The sequence below is a fragment of the Mobula hypostoma genome, chromosome 1 (genome assembly GCF_963921235.1).
Source record: "Mobula hypostoma chromosome 1, sMobHyp1.1, whole genome shotgun sequence".
Taxonomy (NCBI): domain Eukaryota; kingdom Metazoa; phylum Chordata; class Chondrichthyes; order Myliobatiformes; family Myliobatidae; genus Mobula; species Mobula hypostoma.
This window is the reverse complement of record NC_086097.1, coordinates 47,832,763-47,857,797: the sequence shown is the minus strand read 5'-3', so window position 1 is coordinate 47,857,797 and position 25,035 is coordinate 47,832,763. Positions and strand designations below refer to the sequence as shown.

Sequence of the window (25,035 nt, the reverse complement as noted above, 5' to 3'; positions counted from 1 at the left end):
AGAATCATGGTACTATTTATGTACATTTTCACAATTAAAATTTAAGTCTCATCTTCAGAGAAAAGCACAGTTAAATTGGTCATTTAACTTAAATTGTTAATCTAAGAAAAATAGCTAGGCTGTAACATGTTCATCTGAACTCAGAAGATACAAATTGCAAACGGAGGATTTAAACACTACTTAAAATGTCCATCACTGTTTTGCTGTGGAATAAGTTCCTTGCAATTGATAAAGTAATATAGCACTACCTCCAAAATGTCATTAGCATCAAAATGCACATCAAACACAACTTCCAGATCATGTTCTTCCAATACAGGGGCACTAATAACTGGATTCCAACCTAAACCACACAAAGCACCGATGTAATGTTTTCTTAATCTGTCAGTCCTAGAGAGACAACACAGAACAGAATTAGTAACACGTGCAAAATGGAGGAAAATGTTCACCCTTTCCATCCAAAAATGTAATCTGTCTGGTATTATTGTATACTTAAGCATGCTAGAGAAATGACTGTTCTTACCAAATGGGTTCACGTGAAGTAAGCTATTCAGAGTAAGAATGTATTGTATATGGTAATACGAGAAAACCTGTTGTTTTAAATGCAGTATTTGTGATTAAAAAATAAACAGTGCTGGTGACATGCAAGTGTCTCATTTCACTGCAATGGTTCAGGGAAGATAAATAGAATATACAGTATTAAGTAACAAGAATAAAACTCAGTGAATAATAGGCATGTAATATAACCCTCTTGCTCATTTTCACATGCACCTCAGTTCCATGACTGGAGCAAATATCATACATATTAGAGCTGGTAACCCATGAATGTTTGGCATCAGTGTTGTTTCTCGCACAATCATAGTTGAGCCTGCAAAACCAGAAATAAAGAACAATTACAGTATATGTTGGTTGCTCAATTAATCGACTCAGTCTGCTATCATTCTTCAAAACATTTTACCAAGAAAATTGCATTTATAAATAACACAAAATTCAAAGGTGGTTTATGAAGGCATTTGATGGTGCTTTTCACTATTCTTTTAAAAACTGAGATTCCATAAGACCATATGACATAGGAGCAGAATTAAGCCATTCAGCTCATCGATTCTGCAACACCATTCCATCATGGCTGAGGAAATGCTGTTGCCAATCTGAACTGACTGGAGTCTACAAGTGAGAAAATCCAGGAGCCAATTGCACAAGGAGGTATTGAGGCCAAAGTCTTGAGGCTTATTGATTAGTTTTGAGGGGAAGATGGTATTGAATGTTAAGCTGTATTTGATGAAGAGCATCCTGATGTATGCATCTTTGCTGTCCAGATGTTCCAGAGTTGAGTGAAGAGCCAATGAGATGGCATCTGCTATGGACCTGTTGCTCTGGTAGGCAAATTAGAGTGGATCCAAGCCACCTCTCAGGCAGCAGCCGATATGTTTCATCGCCAACGTCTCAAAACACTTCATCACCATGGACGTACGTGCAATTGGACAACAGTCACTGACGCAGGTTACTACGCTCTTCTTGGGCACTGGTATAATTGAAGCCTGCCTGAAGCAGGTGGATACCACACACTGCCAAAGTGAGAGTTAAAGATCTCAGTGAACACACCAGCCAGCTGATCAGCAGAGGTCTTTAGTATGTGGCCAGGCATTCTGTCCGGTCAAGATGCTTTCTGTGGGTTCACCCTCCTGAAAGCAGCTTGCACGTTGGCTTCAGAAGTTGAAATCATAGAATCATCAGGGGATGTTTGAGCTTCAGATGGTTCCTCCATGTTCCGATGGTCAAAGCTCAATCAAGCCTTTTTGATATTTGGTGGATTTCAATGAGACGCCCCTCTCAATCTTCTGAACTCCAGTGAGTGCAGGCCCAGAGCCAAGCTCTCCTCATAAGTTAACACTTTCACTCCCAGAATCATTCTTGAAAACCTCAGGACCTCTCATATGTCAGTACATCTTTTCTTAGATAAGGGGCCTGAAACTGGAAACTGCCAGTCTTCCCTACAACCTTGCCCAGGCCTGCACCCTGGAGAGACTGAAGCAAGACTTTCCAGGCACAGATCCATGGTCTCGCGAGACTAACAGATGCAATCCATCTGGAAATGAATGCTAACATTGCATTTGCCTTCCTTTAGGGAATGCTGTACTTCCAATTTGTGAACTTAATTCCTGTTTATAAAATAGACTACACCTTTATTCTTTCAACCAAAGTGCATTACCATACATTTCCCTGCACTGGATTCCACCTGCCACTTTGCCCATTCTCCTAATCTGTCCAAGTCCTTCTGCAAACTGACTACTTCCTCAGCACAACCTTCCACTCCACCCATCTTTATATCATCCACAAACTTGGCCACAAAGCCATCAATTCTATCATCCTGATTATTAAATATAACGTGAAGAGACCACTGCAGATCTCCACTAATCACCAGTAGCCAACCAGAATGCATCCCATTTATTCTCAACCTTTGCCTTCTGCCAACTATCCATTCTTTTATCCATGCCAATATCTTTTCTGTAATACCAAAGGCTCTTTGAATTGAATTGACTTTATTTCTTACATCCTTCACATACATGAGGAGTAAAAATCTTTATTTTACGTCTCCATCCATATGTGCAATCATAGTAATTAATAAATAGAACAGTCAATCTAATACAGAGTACACTCAAGTCAACGTAAGTTCATTAGTCTGATGGCCTAGTGGAAGAAGCTGTCCTGGAGCGTGCTGGTCCTGGCGTTTATGCTGTATTAGCACTTCCTGGATGGCAGCAGCTGGAATAGATTGTGGTTGAGATGGCCTGGGTCCTGAATGATCCTACAGGCCCTTTTTACACACCTGTCCTTGTAAATGTCCTGAATCATGGGAAGTTCACAACTACAGATGCGCTGGGCTGTCTGCACCACTCTCTGCAGAGTCCTGCAGTTAAGGGAAGTACAGTTCCCATACCAGGCAGTGAGGCAGCCAGTCAGGATACACTCAATTTTGCCCCTGTAGCAAGTTCTTAGGATTTGGGGTCCCATACCAAACTTCCTCAAATGTCTGAGGTGAAAGAGGCGCTGTTGTGCCTTTTACACCACACAGCTGGTGAGAACAGACCACGTGAGGTCCTCGGTGATGTGGATGCCGAGGAACTTGAAGCTGTTTACCATCTCAACCCCAGATCCATTGATGTCAATAGAGGTTAGCCCATCTCCATTTCTCCTGTAATCCACAACCAGCTCCTTTGTTTTCATGACATTGAGGGAGAGGTTGTTTTCTTGACACCACTGTGTCAGAGAGATGACTTCTTCCCTGTAGGCCACCTCATTATTGTTTAATTAGCAGATTAGAGCTGTGGGTGGCGATACAGTCATGAGTATACAGGGAATAAAGGAGGGGACTCAGTATGCAGCCCTCAGGGGCTCCAGTATTGAGAGTCAGAGAGTTGGAGGTGAGGGAGCCCACTCTTACAACCTGCTGGTGTGTGGCACCTTGTCAAAGACCTCCTGAAACTCCAGTAAATAACATCCACTGACACACCTTTGTCTATCCTGCCTGTTATTTTCTCAAAGAATTTCAATGGATTTGTCAGGCAAGGATTTCCCCTGAAGGAAACCATGCTGACTTCTGCCTATTTTATCACGTCCCTCCAAGTACTCTGAAATCTCTTCTTTATTCTGGTACCAATCCAGTTGAAGAATAATTCATTTCATCCCTCTATGTGCCAGACACAAAACCGCATACATCCAACCATGATTTAAAGACAATTTAGTATCCTACCAATACATGTGGCTGCTCAACCTCATTACTGGACTCTCACACCAAGCATGATGATTCCAATGAAAATTACAAGGTAGGAGCTGTTAACAGAATGATTTAAGCCATAAGTGGTATTTCATAACTCTCTCAGTATCCAAGTTATGGTCAATAGCATGTAATTTGGGAGATGAAGCCATGCTCTGCACCACTTGGAGAAAATGAGTGAATCTTTGGTAAACATTTACTTATGTCCAAGGAAAATGTGTTACAAATGATGACACTGATACCAAGTATACACAGAGTAGACATGATTTTCCAAATGGCCTCCATCAATGCTGAATTTGTAAAACGAGATTCTGCAGATGCTAGAAATCTTCAGCAACACACACGTACACACAAAATGTGCTGGAGAAACCCAGCAAGTCAGGAAGGATCCAATAAGAGAAATAAACACCAATGTTTTGGACCGAGATTCTTCATTAGGATTCTATGCTGAAATCTTTTTGTTCTGACACATGCGTTCAGCATTACATTATTTATAGTTTAGGCCAATTATGCTCACCCATATTACTCAGTGTGGAAGATCCAGATCCATCTGCAGGACATAATTTGCCAACTTATCAAACGATTTCATGCATAGATGTGAAAAAATAACAACCTATGTAAACTTTGGGATTTCAATGTATTATTAGCTTAAACGAGTAAACTATATTATGCCTTGTTTAAAAAAGGCTTTTAAGTACCTGAGGTATTTACTGACACTGATGCACCAACCAATATCCTCTGATGTACATCTTCAGGAGCATCATTCACAGCTACTGAATTTATGCTCTGGCTTTCAATCCAAACATTCCTGGGCAAAATTAAAAATTGAGCAATTTGATAGAATTAAGTTAGCTGCGTTTAAACAAAATATGCCTCTTAAAAAGTACTCAGGTTTTTAACCAACCAAATTTCAAATTATGTTGAAATACATTTAAGTCTGTTAGCTACCATTTAGAATATGCACTGTTTGAAGACGATCAATGATTTATATCCAATTTTTTCTATCATATGAACAATTAAAAGGAAGACCAAGAAAATATATGTTCACTTCAGGTATTTCATGACCAAGTTCTTAGAAGTGAACATTACCAATAGCCTGTCCCATTCCAACCACATTGATGCTATAGCTAAGAAAACTCGACTTCCACAGGAAGCTAAAACATTCCCTTTGACCCTCACCAATTTTTAGAGATACACCGTAGAAAACATCCTATCCTGATACATCACAGCTTGGTATGGCAACTGATATAGCCAAAGGAAATGGGCAAGATTATTAATAAATAATTCTCTTCAGTTTTGACAAGGAAAAATGAGTGTTGTTGTCTTCTACCATATACGAATTAGCAAGGTGGTGGTATTGGAGGCCTTAAAGTGCATGAAGGTAGATAAATTCCCAGTGCCAGACATGATGCATTCTCAGACTTTGTGGAAAGCCAATAATTATAGAAGAAATTTCATGACATATGCTAGTGATTCTGATTCTGGCCTTTGCAGAGAGTTTTGTTTCACCTCCAGCCACAGATGAGATTCCAGTGGACTGGAAGGTGGCCAATGTGGTGCCACTATTGAAAAAGAGAAGCCAAAAAGAAACCAGTACAAGCTAGTGAATCTGACATTGGTGGTGGGTAAATTGCTGGAGAGGATTCCAAGGAATACTGTCTATCAACATTTGGAGAAACAGGAACAAGAGAAAATCTGCGGATGCTGGGAAACCAAGCAACACACACAAAATGCTGGAGGAACTCAGCAGGCCAGGCAGCTTCTATGGAAAAAAAGTACAATCGACGTTTGAGGGCAAGACGCTGACTGTACTTTTTTCCCCCCACAGATGCTGCCTGGCCTAAGTTCCTCCAGCATTTTGTGTTTGAAAAAACGGGGTTTGATTTGAGGCAGTCAATATGGTTTTGTGCATGGAAAGTCATGCATGACAAATCTCTTGGAGTGCTTTGAATTCAAAGAGTAGATGAGAGTAGGGCAGTGGATGTTGTCTGCATGCTCTTTAACAAGGTCTCTCAAGTCAGGTTAGTCTGTTAGACTGCATGGAATCCAAGGGGAAGACGGGGATTATATTTATTGGCGGCTCAGTGTGACGAAGCAGAAGGTGGTGATCAAGTGTTGCTTCACAGAGCAGAGGCCTATGTCAGCAGTCAGTGCTGAGACCATTGTTGTTTGCAATTTATATAAATAATTTGGATGCAAATGTACAAGGCATATTTGTAATCTTACGCATGATACCAAATTAAGTTGTGTTATAGATTGTTATAGAAAGTTAAAAAATTACAGGAGAATATTGATTAACAAGGTTTGCAAGCTGAGGACTGGTAAATATCTTTCAATCTACTGTAGATAAATGTAAGGTATTGAATTTTGGGAGATCAAATAAAGGTAGGACGTACATTGAACAATAGGTCCCTAGGGAGTGTTATGGAACAGAGGAAGCTAAAAGCTGAAGTGTATAGATCATTGAAAGTAGTATCAGGTAGAGATGGTGGAGGAGGCATTTGGCACTTAGGTCTTCATTGGTCAGGCGATTGAGTATTGCAGTTACAAGCCGTTGACAAGGGCTTACTTGGATTACTGTGTATAGTTTTACTCACTCTGTTACAAGGAAGACGCAATAAACAAAAAACAAAAATTACTGGATGTTGTCTGGACTCGGGGGCCTGTGTTACAAGGAGTGGGTGTGTAGACTAGGACTTCATTGCCTGGAATGTCGGAGATTGAGGGATGACCTGATAGAGGTACAGTACCGTCCAAAAGTCTTCGGCTCATATATTTAGCTAGAATACCAAAGACCTTTGCGCAGTACGATCATAATTTTAGGTATTACACTGTACTAATGCTGCAATTCATTACAGCTGTGAATGATAATAAATCTGATTGTGATACGGGTCTCCTCTGTGGACTGAGTGGGAAGGGGGCAAGGAGAGGAGAGGAAGCAAAAAGCACCAGAAAGGCATTCTGCAATGATTAAATAACCTTGCGTGCTGTCTGCATCCAAGACAGCCACTGCCCCGGCACGCCTCTTCTGTCACCTGTCCCACCTCCACCCTCCCGTGGTGCTCCACCTTCTTCATTTCTAACATCCTTTGTTCGCGCTAGGTTTACAAACTTGCTCTCCCTTCCACATTGACAAATACAGTCCTGTGCAAAAGTCTTAGGCACCAAGCTATATACATGCGCCCACGACTTTTGCACAGTACTGTACACAAGATCATGGGGGCACAGAAAGATTGAAAGCAGGCCATTTTTCCAGAGAGTAAGCGCTAAAAGCAGAAGGGCAGAGAGTTAAGATCAGAGGTGATGGATTTAAAAGGGACATCAGGGGCAGCTTCTTCACACGAAGGGTGATGTGTAATTGGAATGATCCGCCAGAAACAGATGAGCTCATTTGCAACATTTAAATGCCATCTAAATAAGTACACAGATAGGAATGGTGTGGAGGACTAGGGTCCAAATGTAGGCAGATGGGACTAACTCGCTGGACACCACTGTCGAAATGGATGATATATGCTGAAGGACCTGTTTGTATGCTGTGTGACTTTACACATTTCATCTGAACTTGCCTCAGCCAGTATAGAGTGACTGACAAAGATTGATGTAAAATTCCAGTTTTAAAATACTTGTTTCCAAAATCTCTCCATGACATTTTTCCTTCTCATCTTGCATCTCCTTTCACCCTCTTGCCACCTGAGAAATCTGCCGGAAACTTATTCTATCTTCTTGATCATACCCATACATAACTACCAGCGGTTATAATTCCTGCTTTAAATTTTAGAATTACTTCAATAAACTACTCCACTCTTTTATTTCCTTTTCTCCTCGTCTGGTTATCCACCCTAGTGTGTGGCTTCACTTTAATTTGTATTTGATAACAGTCCTGGTAAGCATCTTAGAATCCTTGGGAACATACATACACAAAGGTTAATACGGCAGATGTTTTCTTGTATTGATAGTGCAAAACCTATGAAACTACTTGTAATATCTTAGGAATTATTTACAATAAGACAATAAAGTGAAAATTATCACTAATAACAATCACTGCTCCATACTCCAAATACAAAAAAAAGATTCTTTTGAAATAAAGATTTGTGTACTAGAATTATTTTTACTTACCTGAACTTGGACATATTAGTCATACTATAAAACTTGGCCTGATAGGGATTAAAGGGACCATGCAAATAGACCTGAATATATTAAAAGACAATCAAGCCTGTTAACACAACTTTGCAGGAATACTTTTAATTTTGAAAAGCAATTCATAGTTAATAGATTAAATAACAATTTCCAATAAAATGACAATTTTAATACAAATAACCTTTGTATTTGGAGAACCCAGTTTTGCAGTTGAGAAAGTTTTTATGAATTCTTGAATTAGCTTCCAGTTTTCCTCCTTCTGAGTCCATGTAGTCTGTTGATTTAAACCCATTGTTTTCTGGGATGGAAACTGTGATATAGTTCTGAGTTGTTCGTGACTTAACTGGATAAAAATATACACTGATGTTAAAATATAGGCAGTCATAATGCAATTTAATGCAATAAAATTGAAATTTGCAGTTGCTCTTACATAGTAAGCACAATAAAAACAGCTTTCAAGTTATAAGAAGTGATGATACATATGGAGATTAGATTATGAGGACACGCAGTCCTCTTTTATTGTCATTTAGTAATGCATGCATTAAGAAATGATACAATGTTTTTCCAGAATGATATCACAGAAACACAAGACAAACCAACTTAAAAACTGACAAAAACCATATAATTATAACATATGGTTACAACAGTGCAAAGCAATACCGTAATTTGATAAGAACAGACCATGGGCACGGTAAAAGTCTCAAAGTCTCTCGAAAGTCCCATTATCTCACGCGGATGGTGAACCTCCAACGCCGCAAACTTGCCAATGCAGCATCCTGGAAGCATCCGACCACAGTCCGACTCCAAGTCCGTCCGAAAACTCCGAACCTCCAACCAGCTCTCTGACACTGAGCACCGAGCACCATCTCTGCCGAGCGCTTCGACCCCGGCCCCGGCAATAGGCAAAGCCGAGGATTTGGGGCCTTCCCCTCCGGAGATTCTCAATCGCACAGTAGCAGCGGCAGCAAAGCAGGCATTTCAGAAGTTTCTCCACGTGCTCCTCCGTGCTTCTCATGGCTGTCTCCATGCACGGCCCGCTAGCTAACACATGCATGCCAACTGGAAATATGTCAGACCCTTTCTTGTCCTAAATTAACCCTGAACCAAGGACATGTATATACGAGGCAGCCTTAATGTGCTCTGGCAAGGAAGAAGAAAAACTGGCTCCTAGTTGTAATTCAAGCTGGATGTCAAGATGGAACCTGCTAAAAGATCTGATGCGCCTTCACATCCATCTCATCCACATATCATTCAAATACATTTTTTCTTGGAAAAATATAAAAGGGATGTCAAAAACCCAGAGAATTATAGAAACAACCAAATAAACTGTCACAATGCATTGCCAAGGCAAATACTTATTTCCTTATGTAAAAAAAAGTATTGTACATTACTGCAATTCAAAGATCTACAAAGAAATTACATTCAATGGCCACTTTTTTAGATACAGGAGTGGAAACCGGTGTTATCTGCTGCTGCTGTAGCCCATTCACCTTAAGATCAGAATCAGATTTAATACCACCGGCATATGTTGTGAAATATGTCAACTTTACAGCAGCTGTACAAAGAAATACATGATAAACAAACAGAGAAAACCTACAGCACAATACAGGCCCTTCCGCCCACAAAGTTGTGCTGAACATGTCCCTACCTTAGAATTACATGAAGTATTAACGTGTCTATTAAATAGATAACATAAGTAGAGCAAAATAACAAATAAAAAATTAGTGAGGTAGTGTTCATGGGTTCAAAGTCCACTTGGAAAATAGTTGGCAGAGAGGAAGAATCACATAATCGCAGAATGTGTGCCTTCATGCTTCTGCACCTCCGTCCCTATGGTAACAGTGCGGAGAGAGCAGGTCCTGGTTGGTGAGGATCCTTAATAATGGATGCCGTCTTCCTAAGGCACCACTCCTTGAAGATGTCAGATAATACAGAGGCTGGTACCCATGTTAGAGCTGACTAATTCTACAAGTTTCTGCAACTTACTTTGACCTTGTGTAGTAGCCAACTCCCCTCCCCATACCAGATGGTGATGCAACCAGTCAGAATGCTCTCCACAGTACATTTGTAAAAGTTTGAGTGTTTTAGTTCACAAACCAAATCTCCTCCTAATGAAATATTGCCGCTGTCTTGCCTTCTTTATAGATGCATCAATATATTGCGTCCAGGTTTGGTCCTCATAGATTTCGACACCCACAAACTTGAAACTGCTCACTCTCTCTACTTCTGAAGCCTGTATGATTGGTTTGTCTTCTCTCATCTTACCCTTCCTGAAGTCCACAATCAGCTCACTGGTCTTGCCGACATTGAGTGCAAGGTTGTTGCTGCGATACCACTCAACTAACTGGTATATCCCACTCCTGTATGCCCTTCCGTCACCATCTGAAATTCTGCCAACAGTGGCGGTATCATCAGCAAATTTATAGATGCTGTTAGAGATGGGCCAAGCCACAGTCATGGGTGTAGAGAGAGTAAAGCAGTCAGCTAAGCACACATCCCTATGGAACGTCAATGTTAATTGTGCGCGAAGTACAGATGTAATTTCCAATCTACACAGATTGTGGTCTTCTGGTTAGGGAGTCAAGGATCCAGTTGCAGAGGGAGGTACAGAGGCCTAGGTTCTGTCGCTTTTTCATCAGGACTGTAGGAATGATGGTGTTAAATGCTGAGCTATAGTCAATAAACAGCATCCTGACATAGGTATTTGTGTATCCAGGTGATCATAGGTTGCGTGGAAAGCAACCGAGATTGTGTCTTTTGTAGACTTATTGTGGCGATAGGCAAATTGCAGTGGGACCAGGTCCTTCCTGAGACAGGTGTTGATTCTAGTCATGACCCACCTCTCAAAGTATTTCATCACCGTAGATCTGAGCGCTACTGTATGATAGTTGTAGAGGCAGTTCACACTGCTCCTCTTGGGCACCAGTATAATTGTTGCTCTTTTGAAGCAGGTGGAAACTTCCAACTGCAGCAGTGAGAGATGTCTTTGAATACTCTTGCCAGTTGATTGGCATAGGTTTTCAGAGCCTTACCAGGTACTCCATCGGGCCCTGCTGCCTCGCAAGGGTTCATCCTCTTGAAAGACAGCCTGACGTTGGGGAGGGGGGAGGGATCGATCTTAGGGTAATCATATGCTGCAGGGATCCTCAGAGCTGTGGTTTTATTCTCCCTTTCAAAGGAAGCACAGAAGGTGTTGAGTTCGTCTGGTAGAGAAGCATTGCTGCCATTCATGATGTTGGATTTTGCTTTGTAGGAAGTAATGGCCTGCAAACACTGCCAGAGTTGATGTGCATCCAACATTGTTTCCAACTTCTCCTGAAATTGTTTCTTGGCTCTTGAAATAGTCCTCCACAAGTCATACCTAGTTTTCTTACCAAGACCTGGATTGCCAGACTTAAATGCCAGAGATCTAGCCCTCAGAAGACTATGAACCTGCTGGTTCATCCACGGCTTTTGGTTTGGGTATGAAGTCAGTGACAACTGTGGCATACTCATCCAGCTTTGAAGATGACTCCCTGACCACAGTCCAATCCACTGATTCAAAGCAGTTCTGTAAGTCCTCTTTTGCTTCCCTTGTCCATACTTCCTTGTTCCTCACAACTGGTGCTGCAGTCTTCAATCTCTGCTTATACTAAGGGAGTAAGAGTACAACCAGATGATCAGACCTACCAAAATATGGGTATGAAATAGCACGGTAGGCACTCTTTGACTTAGTGTAACAATGGTCCAGTTTGTTATTTCCTCTGGTACTACCGATGATTTGTTGATAATAATTGTGACTTTATCAAGCTGGCCTGGTTAAGATTCCCTAAAATGATGGGGAATGTATCAGGGGGTACTGCTTCATGCCTGCTGATTACATCGCTCAGTTTGTCAAGAGCCTGCTTGACATTAGATTAGATAATGAGGGCACTCAGTCCTCATTTATTGTCATTTAGAAATGCATGCATTAAGCCCGAGGTGAAATGTACACCATTACCAAAAAGTTCACAGAATTCTCTTGTGGCAGATAAAATGGCCGGCACTTAATTGCGAGGTATTCCAGATCTAGTGAGCAACATTGGGACATCACTGCCATATTAGTACACCATGAGGAATTATCATGAGGTGTACACCTCCACCTCTGGTTTTGAGAGACTCGACTGAACTATCTTGACGATGTATTATGAGCCTGTATATTTGAATCGTTGCATCCAGCACAGAAAGGTTAACCAAGGTTTCATAGAACAAAGAACACACATGTTCCTAATGTCCCTCTGATACAGCATCCTAACTCAGAGATTGTCAATTTTATTTACCAGAGACTGCACACTTGCCAGCAAGATGGTTGGTATTGGGAGTCGAAAACCTTGTTTGTTTGTCTGTTTTTAAAAAAAAAGCAACATCAGACCAATATGTCAACCCCTCTTTCGCCGTAGCTTCTTAAAGAGTGTGTCGGCTGCAGTCCAGTTCATTACCATCAGTTATAAGCAACAATAGGTCGATGTGTTATGCATTTTGAGATGCTCTTCCGCACACCACTGCCGTAAAATGTGGTTACTTGAGTTACGATTGCATTCCTGAGAGCTTGAACCACTCTGGCCACTCATTAACAAGGCGATTTCACCCATAGAACTGCTTTTTTTTTTGCACCATTCTCTAGACACTGCTTTGCATGAAAATCCCAGGAGACCAGCAGTTTTTAAGATGCTCGAACCACCCTATCTTGGCAGTAGTACAATGCAATACATGATAATATAGAAAGAAAAAAAGTAAATCAATTACAGTACAGTGATGCTAGAAAGTTTGTGAACCCTATAGAATGTTCAATAATTCTGCATAAGTATGACCCAAAATGCGATCAGATCTTCACGCAAGTCCTAAAACTAGATAAAAAGAACTCAATTAAATAAATAACACAAGAAACATTATAACTTGTTCATTTACTTACTGAGAAAAATGATCCAACATTACATGTATTTGTTGGAAAAAGTATGTGAGCCTCTGGGTTCTACAAAAGCTACTTGGGAGTCAGATGTTCCAATCAACAAGATGAGATTGGAGGTGTGGGTTGTAGAGGTGCCCTGCTCTATATAAAAAGACACAAAGTCAGGTTACTGACAAAGCCTGCTCTCAAGAAAGATCTGTTGTTTATGTGCACCATGCATCAACAAAAGCAACTTTCAGAGGACCTTAGAGGAAGAATTGTAGATGTGCATGAAGCTGGAAGAGGGTACAAAAATCTCTCTAAAGTCCCGAGTGTTCATCAGTCCACAGTAAAAGAAATTATCTACAAATGGAGGAAACTCGGTACTGTTGCTTCTATCCCTAGGAGTGGGCATCCTGCATAGATCATATCAAGAGCACTATGTGCAATGCTGAAGGAGGTTAACAGCAAAAGACCTGCAGAAAACTCTTGAACTTGCTAAAGTCTCTGTTCATGTGCCAACTATAAGAAAACACTGAACACGAATGGTGTTCATAGAAAGACACCACAGAGGGAATTATTGGTCTCCCCAGAAAAAAAAACATTGCTGCACATCTCAGGGTTGCAAAAGACCATCTGGATGTTCTATCCTTCTGGGATCTGTGGACATTTGAGACAAAAGTTGAAGTTCTTGGCAGAAATGCACATTGCTATGTTTGGAGGAAATGGGACACTGCACACCAACTGTGAAGCATGGTGGAAGGAGCATCATGCTTTGGGGCTGCATTGCTGCTTCAGGGCCTGGACAGTTTACAATCACCGAGGGAACAATGAATTCAAAATTGTATCAAGACATTTTGCAGGAGAATGTCAGGGTAGCAGTCTGCCATCTGAAGCTTAATAGAAATTGGATAATGCAACAGAAGACAATGTCTATAAAAAGTATTCACCTCCTTTGGAAGTTTTCATGTTTTATTGCTTTACAACATTGAATCACAGTAAATTTAATTTGGCTTTCTTTGACACTGATCAATAAAAAAAAGACTATTTTGTGTTAAAGTGAAAATACATCTCTACAAAGTGATCTAAATTAATTTCAAATACAAAATAGAAAATATCTCCATGAAAGGTGCTCATTGGTCAGCCTGATCTACCAGAACATCAAGATGCCGGTAGAAGAAAGTAATTAATTGCATAAGTATTCACCCCCTTCAAGTCAGTATTTAGTAGATACACCTTTGGCAGCAATTACAGCCTTGAATCTGTGTGGATAGGTCTAACAGTTTTGCACATCTGGACGTTGCTATTTTTCTCCATTCTTCTTTACAAAACTGTTCAAGCTCTGACAGATTCCATGGGGATCGTGAGTGAACAACCCTTTTCAAGTCGAGTCATAAATCCTCCATTGGATTGAGGTCTGGGCTCTGACTTCGCCACTCCAGGACATTAACTTTGTTGTTTTTATGCCATTCCTGTGTAGCTTTGGCTTTATGCTTGAGGTCACTGTCTTGCTGAAAAACAATTCTTCTTCCAAGTCGCAGTTCCCTTGCAGACTGCATCGGGTTTTCCCTGTACTTTGCTGCATTCATTTTACCATCTATATTCACAAGCCTTCCAGGGTCTACTGCAGTGAAGCATCCCTACTGCATGATGCAGCCACCACCATGCTTCACAGCAGGGGTGGTGTGTTTTTGATGATGTGTGGTATTTAGCTTACACCAAATAAAGCATTTAGTCTAATGACCAAAAAGCTCAATTTTGGTTTCATCAGACCATAGAAACTTCTGCCAGCTGACTTCAGAATCTCTCTCACATGCCTTCTGCAAACTCTGCCTGAGATTTCATGCAATTATTTTTTCCAACAGTGGCTTTCTCTTTGCCTCTCTCCCATAAAGCTGTGATTGGTGAAGCACCCGGGCAACAGTTGTTGCATAAGCAGTCTCTTCCATCTCAGCCACTGAAGCTTGTAACTCCTCCAGTGTTGTCATAGGTCCCTAGGTGACCTTCCTCACTAGCCCCTTTCTTGCACGGTCACTCAGGTTTTGAGGATAGCCTGCTCCAGGAGGACTTACAGCTGTGCATATTCTTTCCATTTCTTGATGATTGACTTAACTCTACTTTGATATTAAGTGGCTTGGAAATTTGTATCCATTTTCTGGCTTGTGCTTTTCAATACCATTTTTGTAGAGTTGCTTGGAGTGTTCTTTTGTCTTGCTGGCATAGTTTTTGCCGGGATACTGACTCACCAGCAGTTGGGCCTTCCAGATACAGGTGTATTTTTACTACAATCAATTGAAACACCTTGACTGCACACAGGTGATCACCATTTAACCAATTATGTGACTTCTAAAACCAATTGGCTGTATCAGTAATGATTTGGTTTATCATATTAAAGGGGGTGAATACTCACGCAATCAATTATTTTGTGTTTTATATGTGTAATTAATTTAGATCCACTGTGATTCAATGCTGTAAGACAATAAAACATGCAAACTTCTGGGGGGAGGGGAATACTTTTTATAGGCATAGCCACACAGTTATTGTTGTAGGAGTAGAGCAGTGGGCTAAACACACACCCCTAAGGTGTGCTAGTGTCAATCGTCAGTGAGAAAGAGATATTATCACCACTCCACACTGATTGTGGTCCTCTGGTTAGGAAGTTGAGTATCAAATTGCAGAGGGAGGTACAGAGGCCCAGGTTCTATCACTTATTGGTCAGGACTGTGGGAATGAAGGTGTTAAATGTTGAGCTATAGTCAACAGACAACATCCTGACATAGATGATCTAAAGCCATGTGAAGAGCCATTAAGGTTGCATCTGCCATAGACCTTTTGTGGCGATAGGCAAATTGCAGTGTGTCCAGGTCCTTGTTGAGGCAGGAGCTCATTCTAACCATGACCAACGTCTCAAAGCATTTCATCACTGTAGATGTGAGTACAGCTGGGTGATAGTCATCAAGGCAACTCACACTTCTCAGGCACTGGTATAATGGTTGCCTTTTAGAAGCAAGTGGGATCTTCCACCTGTAGCAGTAAAAGGTTGAAAATGCCCTTGAATACACCCGCCAGTTCATTGTCACAAGTTTTCAGAACCTTACTAGGTACTCCATTGGGGTCTGCTGTGTTGCTAGGGTTCACCCTCCTTAAAGACAGCCTAACATCGGCCTCTGAGACAGAGATCTCAGGGTCACCAGTAAAGCAGGGATCTTCACAGCTCTAGTCATATTCTCCCTTTCAAAGTGGGCATAGGAGGCACTGAGCTCATCTGGTAATGAAGCATCATTGCAATTCATGCTACTGGGTTTCACTTTGTAGAAGTGATGTCTTGCAAACCTGGCCAGAGTTCATGTGCATCTAATGTCGCCTCCATTCTGGCTTGGAATTATTTCTTTGCTCTTAAAATAGCCCTCCCCCAAGTCATACCTGGTTTTCTTGTACAGACCTGGGTCACCAGACTTAAATGCCACAGATCTAGCCCTCAGCAGACATTCAACTTCCTGGTTCATCCACAGCTTTCGGTTTGGGAATGTACAACAAGTTTTTATAGGTACACATTCATCCACACAGGTTTTAATGAAGTCCACTGATTCAAAGTGGTCTTATAAGTGCTCCTGTGCTTCCCTTGTCTGTACTTCTTGGTTCTCACTACCAGTGCTGCAGTCTTCAGTCTCAGGAGTAGAGGTACAGCCAGGTGATCAGACTTTCCAAAGTGAGGGCATGGAATAGCACAGTAGGCATTCTTGATGATGGTGTAATAGTGCTCCAACGTGCTGTTTCTTCTGGTGCAAGTGTGGATGGTAATTATTTAGTGATGTTTTCAAGCTGGCCTGCTTAAAATCCCCAAAAACATGGTGAAGGCATCATTATGCACTTTGATCCCATCACTCTGATCACCCAGAGCTTATTTGACATTGCCTGAAGTGCAATGTACACCACTACCAAATTGATCACAGAAATCTCCCACAGCAGGTAAAATAGACAGCACTCAATTGTGAAATATTCCAGGTCTGGTGAGCAGAATTGGGACAACACTGATACATTTGTGCACCAAGAGGAGTTGATCATGAGGCATACACGTCTAGCTCTGCTTTTGAAAGACTCAACAGTCTTATCCCGTTAGTATTTCATGAACTGGTCAATCTGAATCACATCTGGTATGGAAGGGGTTAATTGTATCCATTGAGCTGTGCTGCTCAAGATCGCCATCTTCAAGGTTCCCCCAAATTGTTGTACATGAAAATCACAGGAGGTCAGCAGTTTTGCAATATTCAAAACACCCTGTCTGGGACCAACAACCATTCCACAGTCAAAGCCCGAATGCTTGAAGCCATGGTGAGCAAAACAATTCTGAATCCTCTTACTACTTATTTCTCACAAACTATTAGTGTCAAAAATCACTACTTTTTGAATACAAAAACACACAACTGATATTATTTGTAGTGGCAAAATCTGAAGCAAAATCCAAACAATTGCCACCAGCCTGCAACCCCAAACGGAGTTGCTTGACACGTCCACACTTCCAGTGATTGCTCCAAAGAGTCAAATTCTTCATTTTGATTCTTTTTTAGCAATTAGCAATCATACAATTAAACATTGAGCGTTATCTCAGCGGTCAGTAAAGATAGGACCTCCACTGTCCCAAGTGACAAACTGCCACAAAATAAGTACGAATATGCAACTTACTCGCTTCGCTTTTACCGCGCCCCCACTTGTGACTAATCACAATAAAGGCACAGCGCAGAATACATAGATCCTACATGCTATAACCACCTAATTATTAAACGAGAATAATTACAACTACATGCTGTTAAGACACATGAGAAATGAAATCTTTATGTCTTCTTTTGGTAAGCAGTCTAACCTGGATTGTGATCTTCTCCTGCCAAATCAGGTTGTCCCTCTTGACTACATTAAGAAAAATCTGTCTTGAATTGTTGCTGCCAAAGTTCAATCCAAGTGCAAAATTGAAGTCCTATTAACTGCTAGCTCTGGCCAAGCACAGTTTCTTCCACCACTATGGTCTCCTTTCAATGGTCCATTAACAGTCTAACCCAGCATTGTTCTGATCACATAGGATCCATCATTAACACTGCAAATTACTTGCGATGGCTCCAATGCCTTAGGCATACTCACCCCTATCAACAGCTCAACTCAACTTCTGGCAAATAAACATATTTCAGGTGAGGCCATCTCTAAAGATCTCTCTGGCGAGGAATACTCCCTTTTGGGACAAGCATACTTCCTGTGTATAGATGTTGGGCAGTTCACAACAGCTTTCACTATCCAAGCTAGCTACTTTCAGCCCTGAAATAACATAGCTACTCACAACATTCTCTTGACCCATGGTGCATAAGGGAATGCATGCTCCTTCTCCTGTCAGATTTTGAGCTTGTTCACGAGGCCCTTTGCGCAGAATACTGCTGTACTTCCTTGATCTAGTAAAGCACAAGTAACCACTGCCTTGTTACTCTTCTTAGACTTCACCTGAACTAGAACTACAAGAAGTTTACAATCATGATCAGCCCCGACGAGGAGTTGAGGATGCCATTGCCTACCTGCTGAACCATGTCTACGCCCACCTGGACAAGCCAGCGAGCACTGTGAGGGTCATGTTTTTTGACTTCTCCAGTGCGTTCAACACCATCCACCCGCTCTGCTGGGGGAGAAGCTGACAGCGATGCAGGTGGATGCTTTCCTGGTGTCATGGATTCTTGATTACCTGACTGGCAGACCACAGTACATGTGCTTGCAACACTGTGTGTTCGACAGAGTGATCAGCAGCACTGGAGCTCCACAGGGGTCTGTCTTGTCTCCCTTTCTCTTTACCATTTACACCTCAGACTTCAACTACTGCACAGAGTCTTGTCATCTTCAGAAGTTTTCTGATGACTCTGCCATAGTTGGATGCATCAGCAAGGGAGATGAGGCTGAGTACAGGGCTACGGTAGGAAACTTTGTCACATGGTGTGAGCAGAATTATCTGAAGCTTAATGTGAAAAAGACTAAGGAGCTGGTGGTAGTCCTGAGGAGGGCTAAGGTACCAGTGACCCGTTTCCATCCAGGTGGTCAATGTGGACATGGTGGAGGATTACAAATACCTGGGGATACGAATTGACAATAAACTGGACTGGTCAAAGAACACTGAGGTTGTCTACAAGAAGGGTCAGAGCCGTCTCTATTTCCTGAGGAGACTGATGTCCTTTAACATCTGTCGGACGATGCTGAGGATGTTCTACAAGTCTGTGGTGGCCAGTGCTATCATGTTTGCTGTTATGTGCTGGGGCAGCAGGCTGAGTGTAGCAGACACCAATAGAATCAACAAACTCATTCGTAAGGCCAGTGATGTTGTGGGGATGGAACTGGATTCTCTGACGGTGGTGTCTGAAAAGAGTATGCTGTCCAAGTTGCATGCCATCTTGGGCAATATCTCCCATCCACTACATAATGGACTGGTTGGGCACAGGAGTACATTCAGCCAGAGACTCATTCCCTCATTCCACCGAGATACAACACTGAGCATCATAGGAAGTCATTCCTGTCTGTGGCCATCAAACTTCACAACTCCTCCCTTGGAGGGTCAGACACCCTGAGCCAATAGGCTGGTCCTGGACTTATTTCCTGGCATAATTTACATATTAATATTTAATTATTTATGGTTTTATTACTATATAATTATTTATGGTGCAGCTGTAACGAAAACCATTCCCCTCAGGATCAATAACATATGACTATGACGGTGATCATCAGTCCCTATAAGACCATTAAATACTGTTCTGAGTGTCAACAAAATCATTGGAGAGACTCTGAAGCTGGTGGATATAGAAGTCATTATTCAGCAAAGAAAAAGAACAGCAGGCATCACACTCGAGACACTCTTAAAAGAACAGGCCTCCCTGACCGAATATTACATGACATTTTTATATATAAAGATCAAAGGTAACAGCAAGTATATGCAGAATCAGAATCAGATTTATTACCAGTGGCATGTGTTGTGAAATTTGTTAACTTAGCACCAGCAGTACAATGCAATACATAATATAGAAAGAAAAAAAATTAAAATTACAGCATGTACACCTTTATACATCAATAATTTCAGATACGCAGATGACACCGTGTTAATTGCAAGTACGGAGGAAGAACTACAAAACTTAATTGATACAATTGTTGAAGAAAGTGCAAAAACGGGTCTATCAATTGCAAAAAGACAGAATGTATGCTGATTTCCAAAAAGAAGGAGAATCCTATCTGCAGGCTGACAATAAATGGGGAAGACATAAAACAAGTACATAACTTTTGCTGCTTAGGAAACTGGGTGACATCAGATAGCAGGTGCGACTTGGACATCAAAAGAAGAATAGGGATGGCAAAAGACACCTTTACGAGAATGAAGAGTATACTGACCAATACTAAACTAGGCATGACAACCCGCCTCAGAGTACTGAAATGTTACATTTATCCAGTTATGTTATATGGCTCAGAACGTTGGACAATATCTAGTAACATGAGGAAACGAATTGTAGCAGCAGAGATGTGGTTTTTGAGGAGGATGCAAAGAATATCATGGACGAAATGAATATCTAATGAGGATGTCATGAACAGAGCAAGCACAATAATGTATGAGATCATGAAAGGGCAATGTGACTTCATTGGACATGTGACTAGGAAAGAGGAGTTAAAATGTATGGTAATTATGGGAAAGACTGAAGGGAAGAAAGCAAGAGGAAGGCAAAGACAAATGATGATGGAGACAGCAGCCAGAGAACTGGAAATGAATACCAATGAATTGATCCACTTGACCCAAAACAGGAGTGTGTGGGCCATGGCAGTCAAAGCTCAAACTGGGCATGGCACCTGATGATGATGGCATGTTTATTAAATAGATTAAAAATAATACAAAAACAGAATATATATATATATAAATATAAAAAGTGAGGTAGTGTTTGTTCATGGGTTCAATATCCATTTAGGAATCGTATGACAGAGGGGAAGAAGCTGTTCCTGAATTGCTGAGTATGTGCCTTCAAACTTCTGTACCTCCTTCCTGATGGTAACAATGAGAAAAGGTCCTTAATGATGTACGTGCCTTTCTGAGGCCCAGCTCCTTGAAGAAGTCTTGGATACTATGGAGGCTAGTACCCAAGACGGAGCTAGTTATACAGTCTTCTGTAGCTTCTTTCCATCTTGTTACAATCTATTCACAATGCTTCCTTTGAATTATATACAATTTTAAAACACCTCCATCTTCACACCCACATTCCAGATAATCAAGATGATTGTCAATCCCTGCTGACTCTGCAACTGCATTCATGTATATGCAGATACCTCAGATGAATAGATGTTTCCTAGTTTGCAATCAACGCCAGTCTGCAGCTTCAGGAAGAAGTTCTGGGCTACATTTAAAACTCAATCTACAATCTATGTTCAGGTGCAAAGACTGGTTGCTATTGAAATTAGTATTTATTATCTACCAAAATTGCAGAACACACCCTAACAGATACCAGGGCAGTGCCCACTACTGAGTTTGCTTTATATATGGCCCTTTCCAAATCTGATCCCTCTTTATCAGCTCCGGGCTCAATTTCACTTTCCACAGTAGTCACAGCTACTTCCTTTAGCTTGAAAATGAATTTGTGTTTCTGTTTTGTTCCCATCTTTACTTACTGCTGACGATGTAGCACTGTGTTTCTTTCCAAACATTGGGTGTGCAGCAACCTCGACTTGCCTTTCAATAAAATCAACAACGTAAGTGAAAGTAACCCTCCACTCTTTTCTAAGTTAATCAGGCAATTTATCTACAACAATCTTCATATTAGCAGACATGTTCAACTCGTCTATGCCCTACCACCTCCCATGGTGTTGCTACACCTTCTAAGAAAAAGACTGTCGTCTTGAAGAGCTTTCACATATTCAGATTTAATACGCGGCTGCAGCAATTATCTGCTCATCATCAAAATGCTTCTGGAGTAAAGCTTGGGCCTTTAGATATCCTTGCTCAGGTATGGCCTGCTGGCAACTTTTGACAAGTTCTCTAGGGTAACCTCCAGTGTACTGTTTGAGAAAATAGAGATAGATAATTATCAATCTTACTTTAAATGCTGTTCTTGAAAGCCATCATAAATGAATGATACTGCAATGGATTGCCATCAAAGATTTGAATCTCTCTTTTAGGCAGAGTTGCAATGCATTGCTGTTGCATCACTGCGCTTGTTATTTCCTTTCATATCCTTATGGCCTCCAATGTGGCATTTAGAACTTTATCATCTGAAACATTAGTGTCATGATACCGTAAATCAAGTTCTCAAAGGCTCTTTGTGTGCTATTGAATACGCAGTAGGTTCAAACTACTTCCTTGGTGCATGCTGAGATTCAACTACCTCGGGGAGTTCAAACTCAGGGCTCAAAGACTTTCGATCATCAAATGTATCCACCTTGACATTGTGTATGCTAGATTTTCCCTGTGCCAACGCAACACCACAGAACTCCTCTGCTCGGCATCCACAGCACTTGCGGCCTTTAGCACTTTAATTCTGGCCATTCTGGCTGCAATTTCTACCTGCAACTTGAGCTCCACCACCACAGCAGCTTTGCCTGTTCCCCTATTCCTCTTGTCGTCTTGCATATAACTCAGCTAAATCAGCCTCCGCTTTAATGTGTACCAATGCGATCTTAGCTGCACAGGACTGAAAACTGTTGCTTTGGAAGTCCAAAACCCAGTTACACAGTGGTGTATTTAGACTGAGGAGTAGTTCATTCACCAAGCTCTGTGGAACTTAAATCCAGAAACAGGATTCTGACATACAGTAAGTGCTCATTTCCTCAGTGTATCAGGGCCAAGAGCATGATAGATGCTATGGGTTCTGTCAGTAAGCACGTGGGAGAATGTCCAATGTGGCGGAAATGAAGTTTTTGATATGTACCATTACCAGACGTTCAAAGCACATCATGATGACTGGTGTCGGTGCCACTGGATGATAGTCATTTAGTTCTGAACGTATAAAGTTCTTTGGTACAGGGATGAAAGTGTCTGATTTGAAGCATGTGGGGACAGCAGCCTGGATGAGTAAAGTGTTGAAGGTGTCCATGAAGACGTCAGTGATCTGGTGTGTACACTCCCTGAGTACTCAGCCTGCGATGTTGTCTGGCCCAGAGGTTGAGGTTGACACTCTGCAGAGTCCTCATCATATCTGCAGCTGTTGCAGACAGTGGCTACTCACCCAGCGTCGGTGGGGGGGTGGGGGTTTAGTTTTCATGGCCAACGTTGTACTGCATACCTTGAAGTATGCACAAAAGATGTTTCAAGCATTAGGGAGGGGGTGTCACTGGTACTATCAACAGTTCCAACTTTGGGTTGTGCATCAAAAGAAAAGAATAAGTACATAGGCTCAGGTCAGGTATGAATATCTGTGGCAAGTCTGGTTCAGGTCAAAATTTTTTTTATACTTCAGCAGACCCCTTGTCAACTATATACAAACCCCATTTCCAGAAAAGTTGGGATATTTTCCAAAGCGCGATAGAAACAAAAATCTGTGATATGTTAATTCACGTGAACCTTTATTTAACTGACAAAAGTACAAAGAAAAGATTTTCAATAGTTTTACTGACCAACTTAATTGTATTTTGTAAATATACACAAATTTAGAATTTGATGGCTGCAACACACTCAACAAAAGTTGGGACAGAGTTAAAATAAGATTGAAAAGTGCACAGAAAAGTCATGCTACTGTGACAATTATAGCCACCTGGGCTCAGGAGTACTTCGAAAAACCATTGTCACTCAACACAGTCCGTCGCTGCATCCAGAAATGCAACTTGAAACTGTATTACACAAGGAGGAAGCCATACAGCAACTCTATGCAGAAACGCCGGCGAGTTCTCTGGGCCCGAGCTCAGCTCAGATGAACCGAAAGATTGTGGAACCGTGTGCTGTGGTCAGATGAGTCCACATTTCAGCTAGGTTTCGGAAAAAACAGGCGTCGAGTTCTCCGTGCCAAAGATGAAAATGACCATCTAGATTGTTGCCAGCGAAAGGTGCAAAAGCCAGCATCTGTGATGGTATGGGGGTGCACCAGTGCCCAAGGCATGGGTGAGTTGCATGTATGTGAAGGTACCATTGACTCTGAGGCATATATTAGGATTTTAGAGAGACATATGTTGCCATCAAGGCAACGTCTCTTCCTGGGACGTCCATGCTTATTTCAGCAGGACGCCAGACCACATTCTGCACCAGCTACAACAGCGTGGCTTTGTAGACGCAGAGTGCGTGTGCTTGACTGGCCTGCTGCCAGTCCAGTTCTATCTCCTGTTGGAAAATGTATGGTGCATCATGAAGAGGAGAATCAGACAACGGAGACCACGGACTGTTGAGCAGCTGAAGTCTTATACCAAGCAGAATGGACAAAATTTCCAATTGCAAATCCTCTACAATTAGTATCCTCAGTTCCAAAACGATTAAAAAGTATTATTAAAAGGTGATGTAACACAATGGTAAACATGCCTCTGTCCCAACTTTTGTTGAGTGTGTTGCAGCCATCAAATTCTAAATTTGTGTATGTTTACAAAATACAATTAAGTTGGTCAGTAAAACTATTGAAAATCTTTTCTTTGTACTTTTGTCAGTTAAATAAAGGTTCACGTGAATTAACATATCACAGATTTTTGTTTTTATTGCATTTTGGAAAATATCCCAACTTTTCTGGAAATGGGGTTTGTACATTAGGTTAGCTGTTGAATTTAAAAGGAACAGAAATGTAAAACTGAAGAGTTTGCAATTTAATCCAAACCTTTTACAGTTAACAGGGATAGAGGGCTCAATGGCTAAATTCAAACAATCATTCTTGGAACAGATAGTTTATATGCTGCAAAACGTTCTTATTCATCTGTAAAAGCAATCACTGTACCTTTGATTCATATGCCTCCTCAGCTGATTCAGCAAAACCTTCACTAATGAGGATTTCTCGCACATTACAGTTGGGCTTGGAAGTCTGTAAGCTAAGGTCTACGCGTAGAACATTATGTACAATGGAGTAAACTTTCACAAGCAGCACACAGTTTTTCACCAAGGTGGTGAATCTTCTCCTGGCCTCGGTGGTCCACTGATCTCCAAATAACATGGAATATGCAGATGGCCGCATGTTGCAGATTTGGCATTGTAGGGCCTAAAAAGAAAATCAGTTTACTTTTATTGAAATACATGGCCTCCAAAATTATAACTATGTACATA

The 25,035-nt window shown here is 41.3% G+C and overlaps 1 protein-coding gene across 6 annotated transcripts in view; it reads right to left on the bottom strand.

Annotated features, from left to right (window-relative positions):
• The window catches only part of tdrd9 (tudor domain containing 9), a 165,248-nt gene that overhangs the window by 14,402 nt on the left and 125,811 nt on the right, over positions 1–25,035 (bottom strand). For 5 of the 6 annotated variants that reach the window (XM_063047992.1, XM_063048027.1, XM_063048011.1 and 2 more), the window contains exons 28-34: positions 24,713–24,970; positions 8,091–8,252; positions 7,889–7,959; positions 4,471–4,580; positions 4,290–4,322; positions 769–865; positions 249–387 (exon numbers count right to left, since the gene is read on the bottom strand). In XM_063047992.1, coding sequence (XP_062904062.1) covers positions 249–387; positions 769–865; positions 4,290–4,322; positions 4,471–4,580; positions 7,889–7,959; positions 8,091–8,252; positions 24,713–24,970 — 870 coding nt within the window. The remainder of the gene's footprint in view (positions 1–248; positions 388–768; positions 866–4,289; positions 4,323–4,470; positions 4,581–7,888; positions 7,960–8,090; positions 8,253–24,712; positions 24,971–25,035) is intronic. The other variant, XM_063048018.1, reaches the window with a different exon arrangement.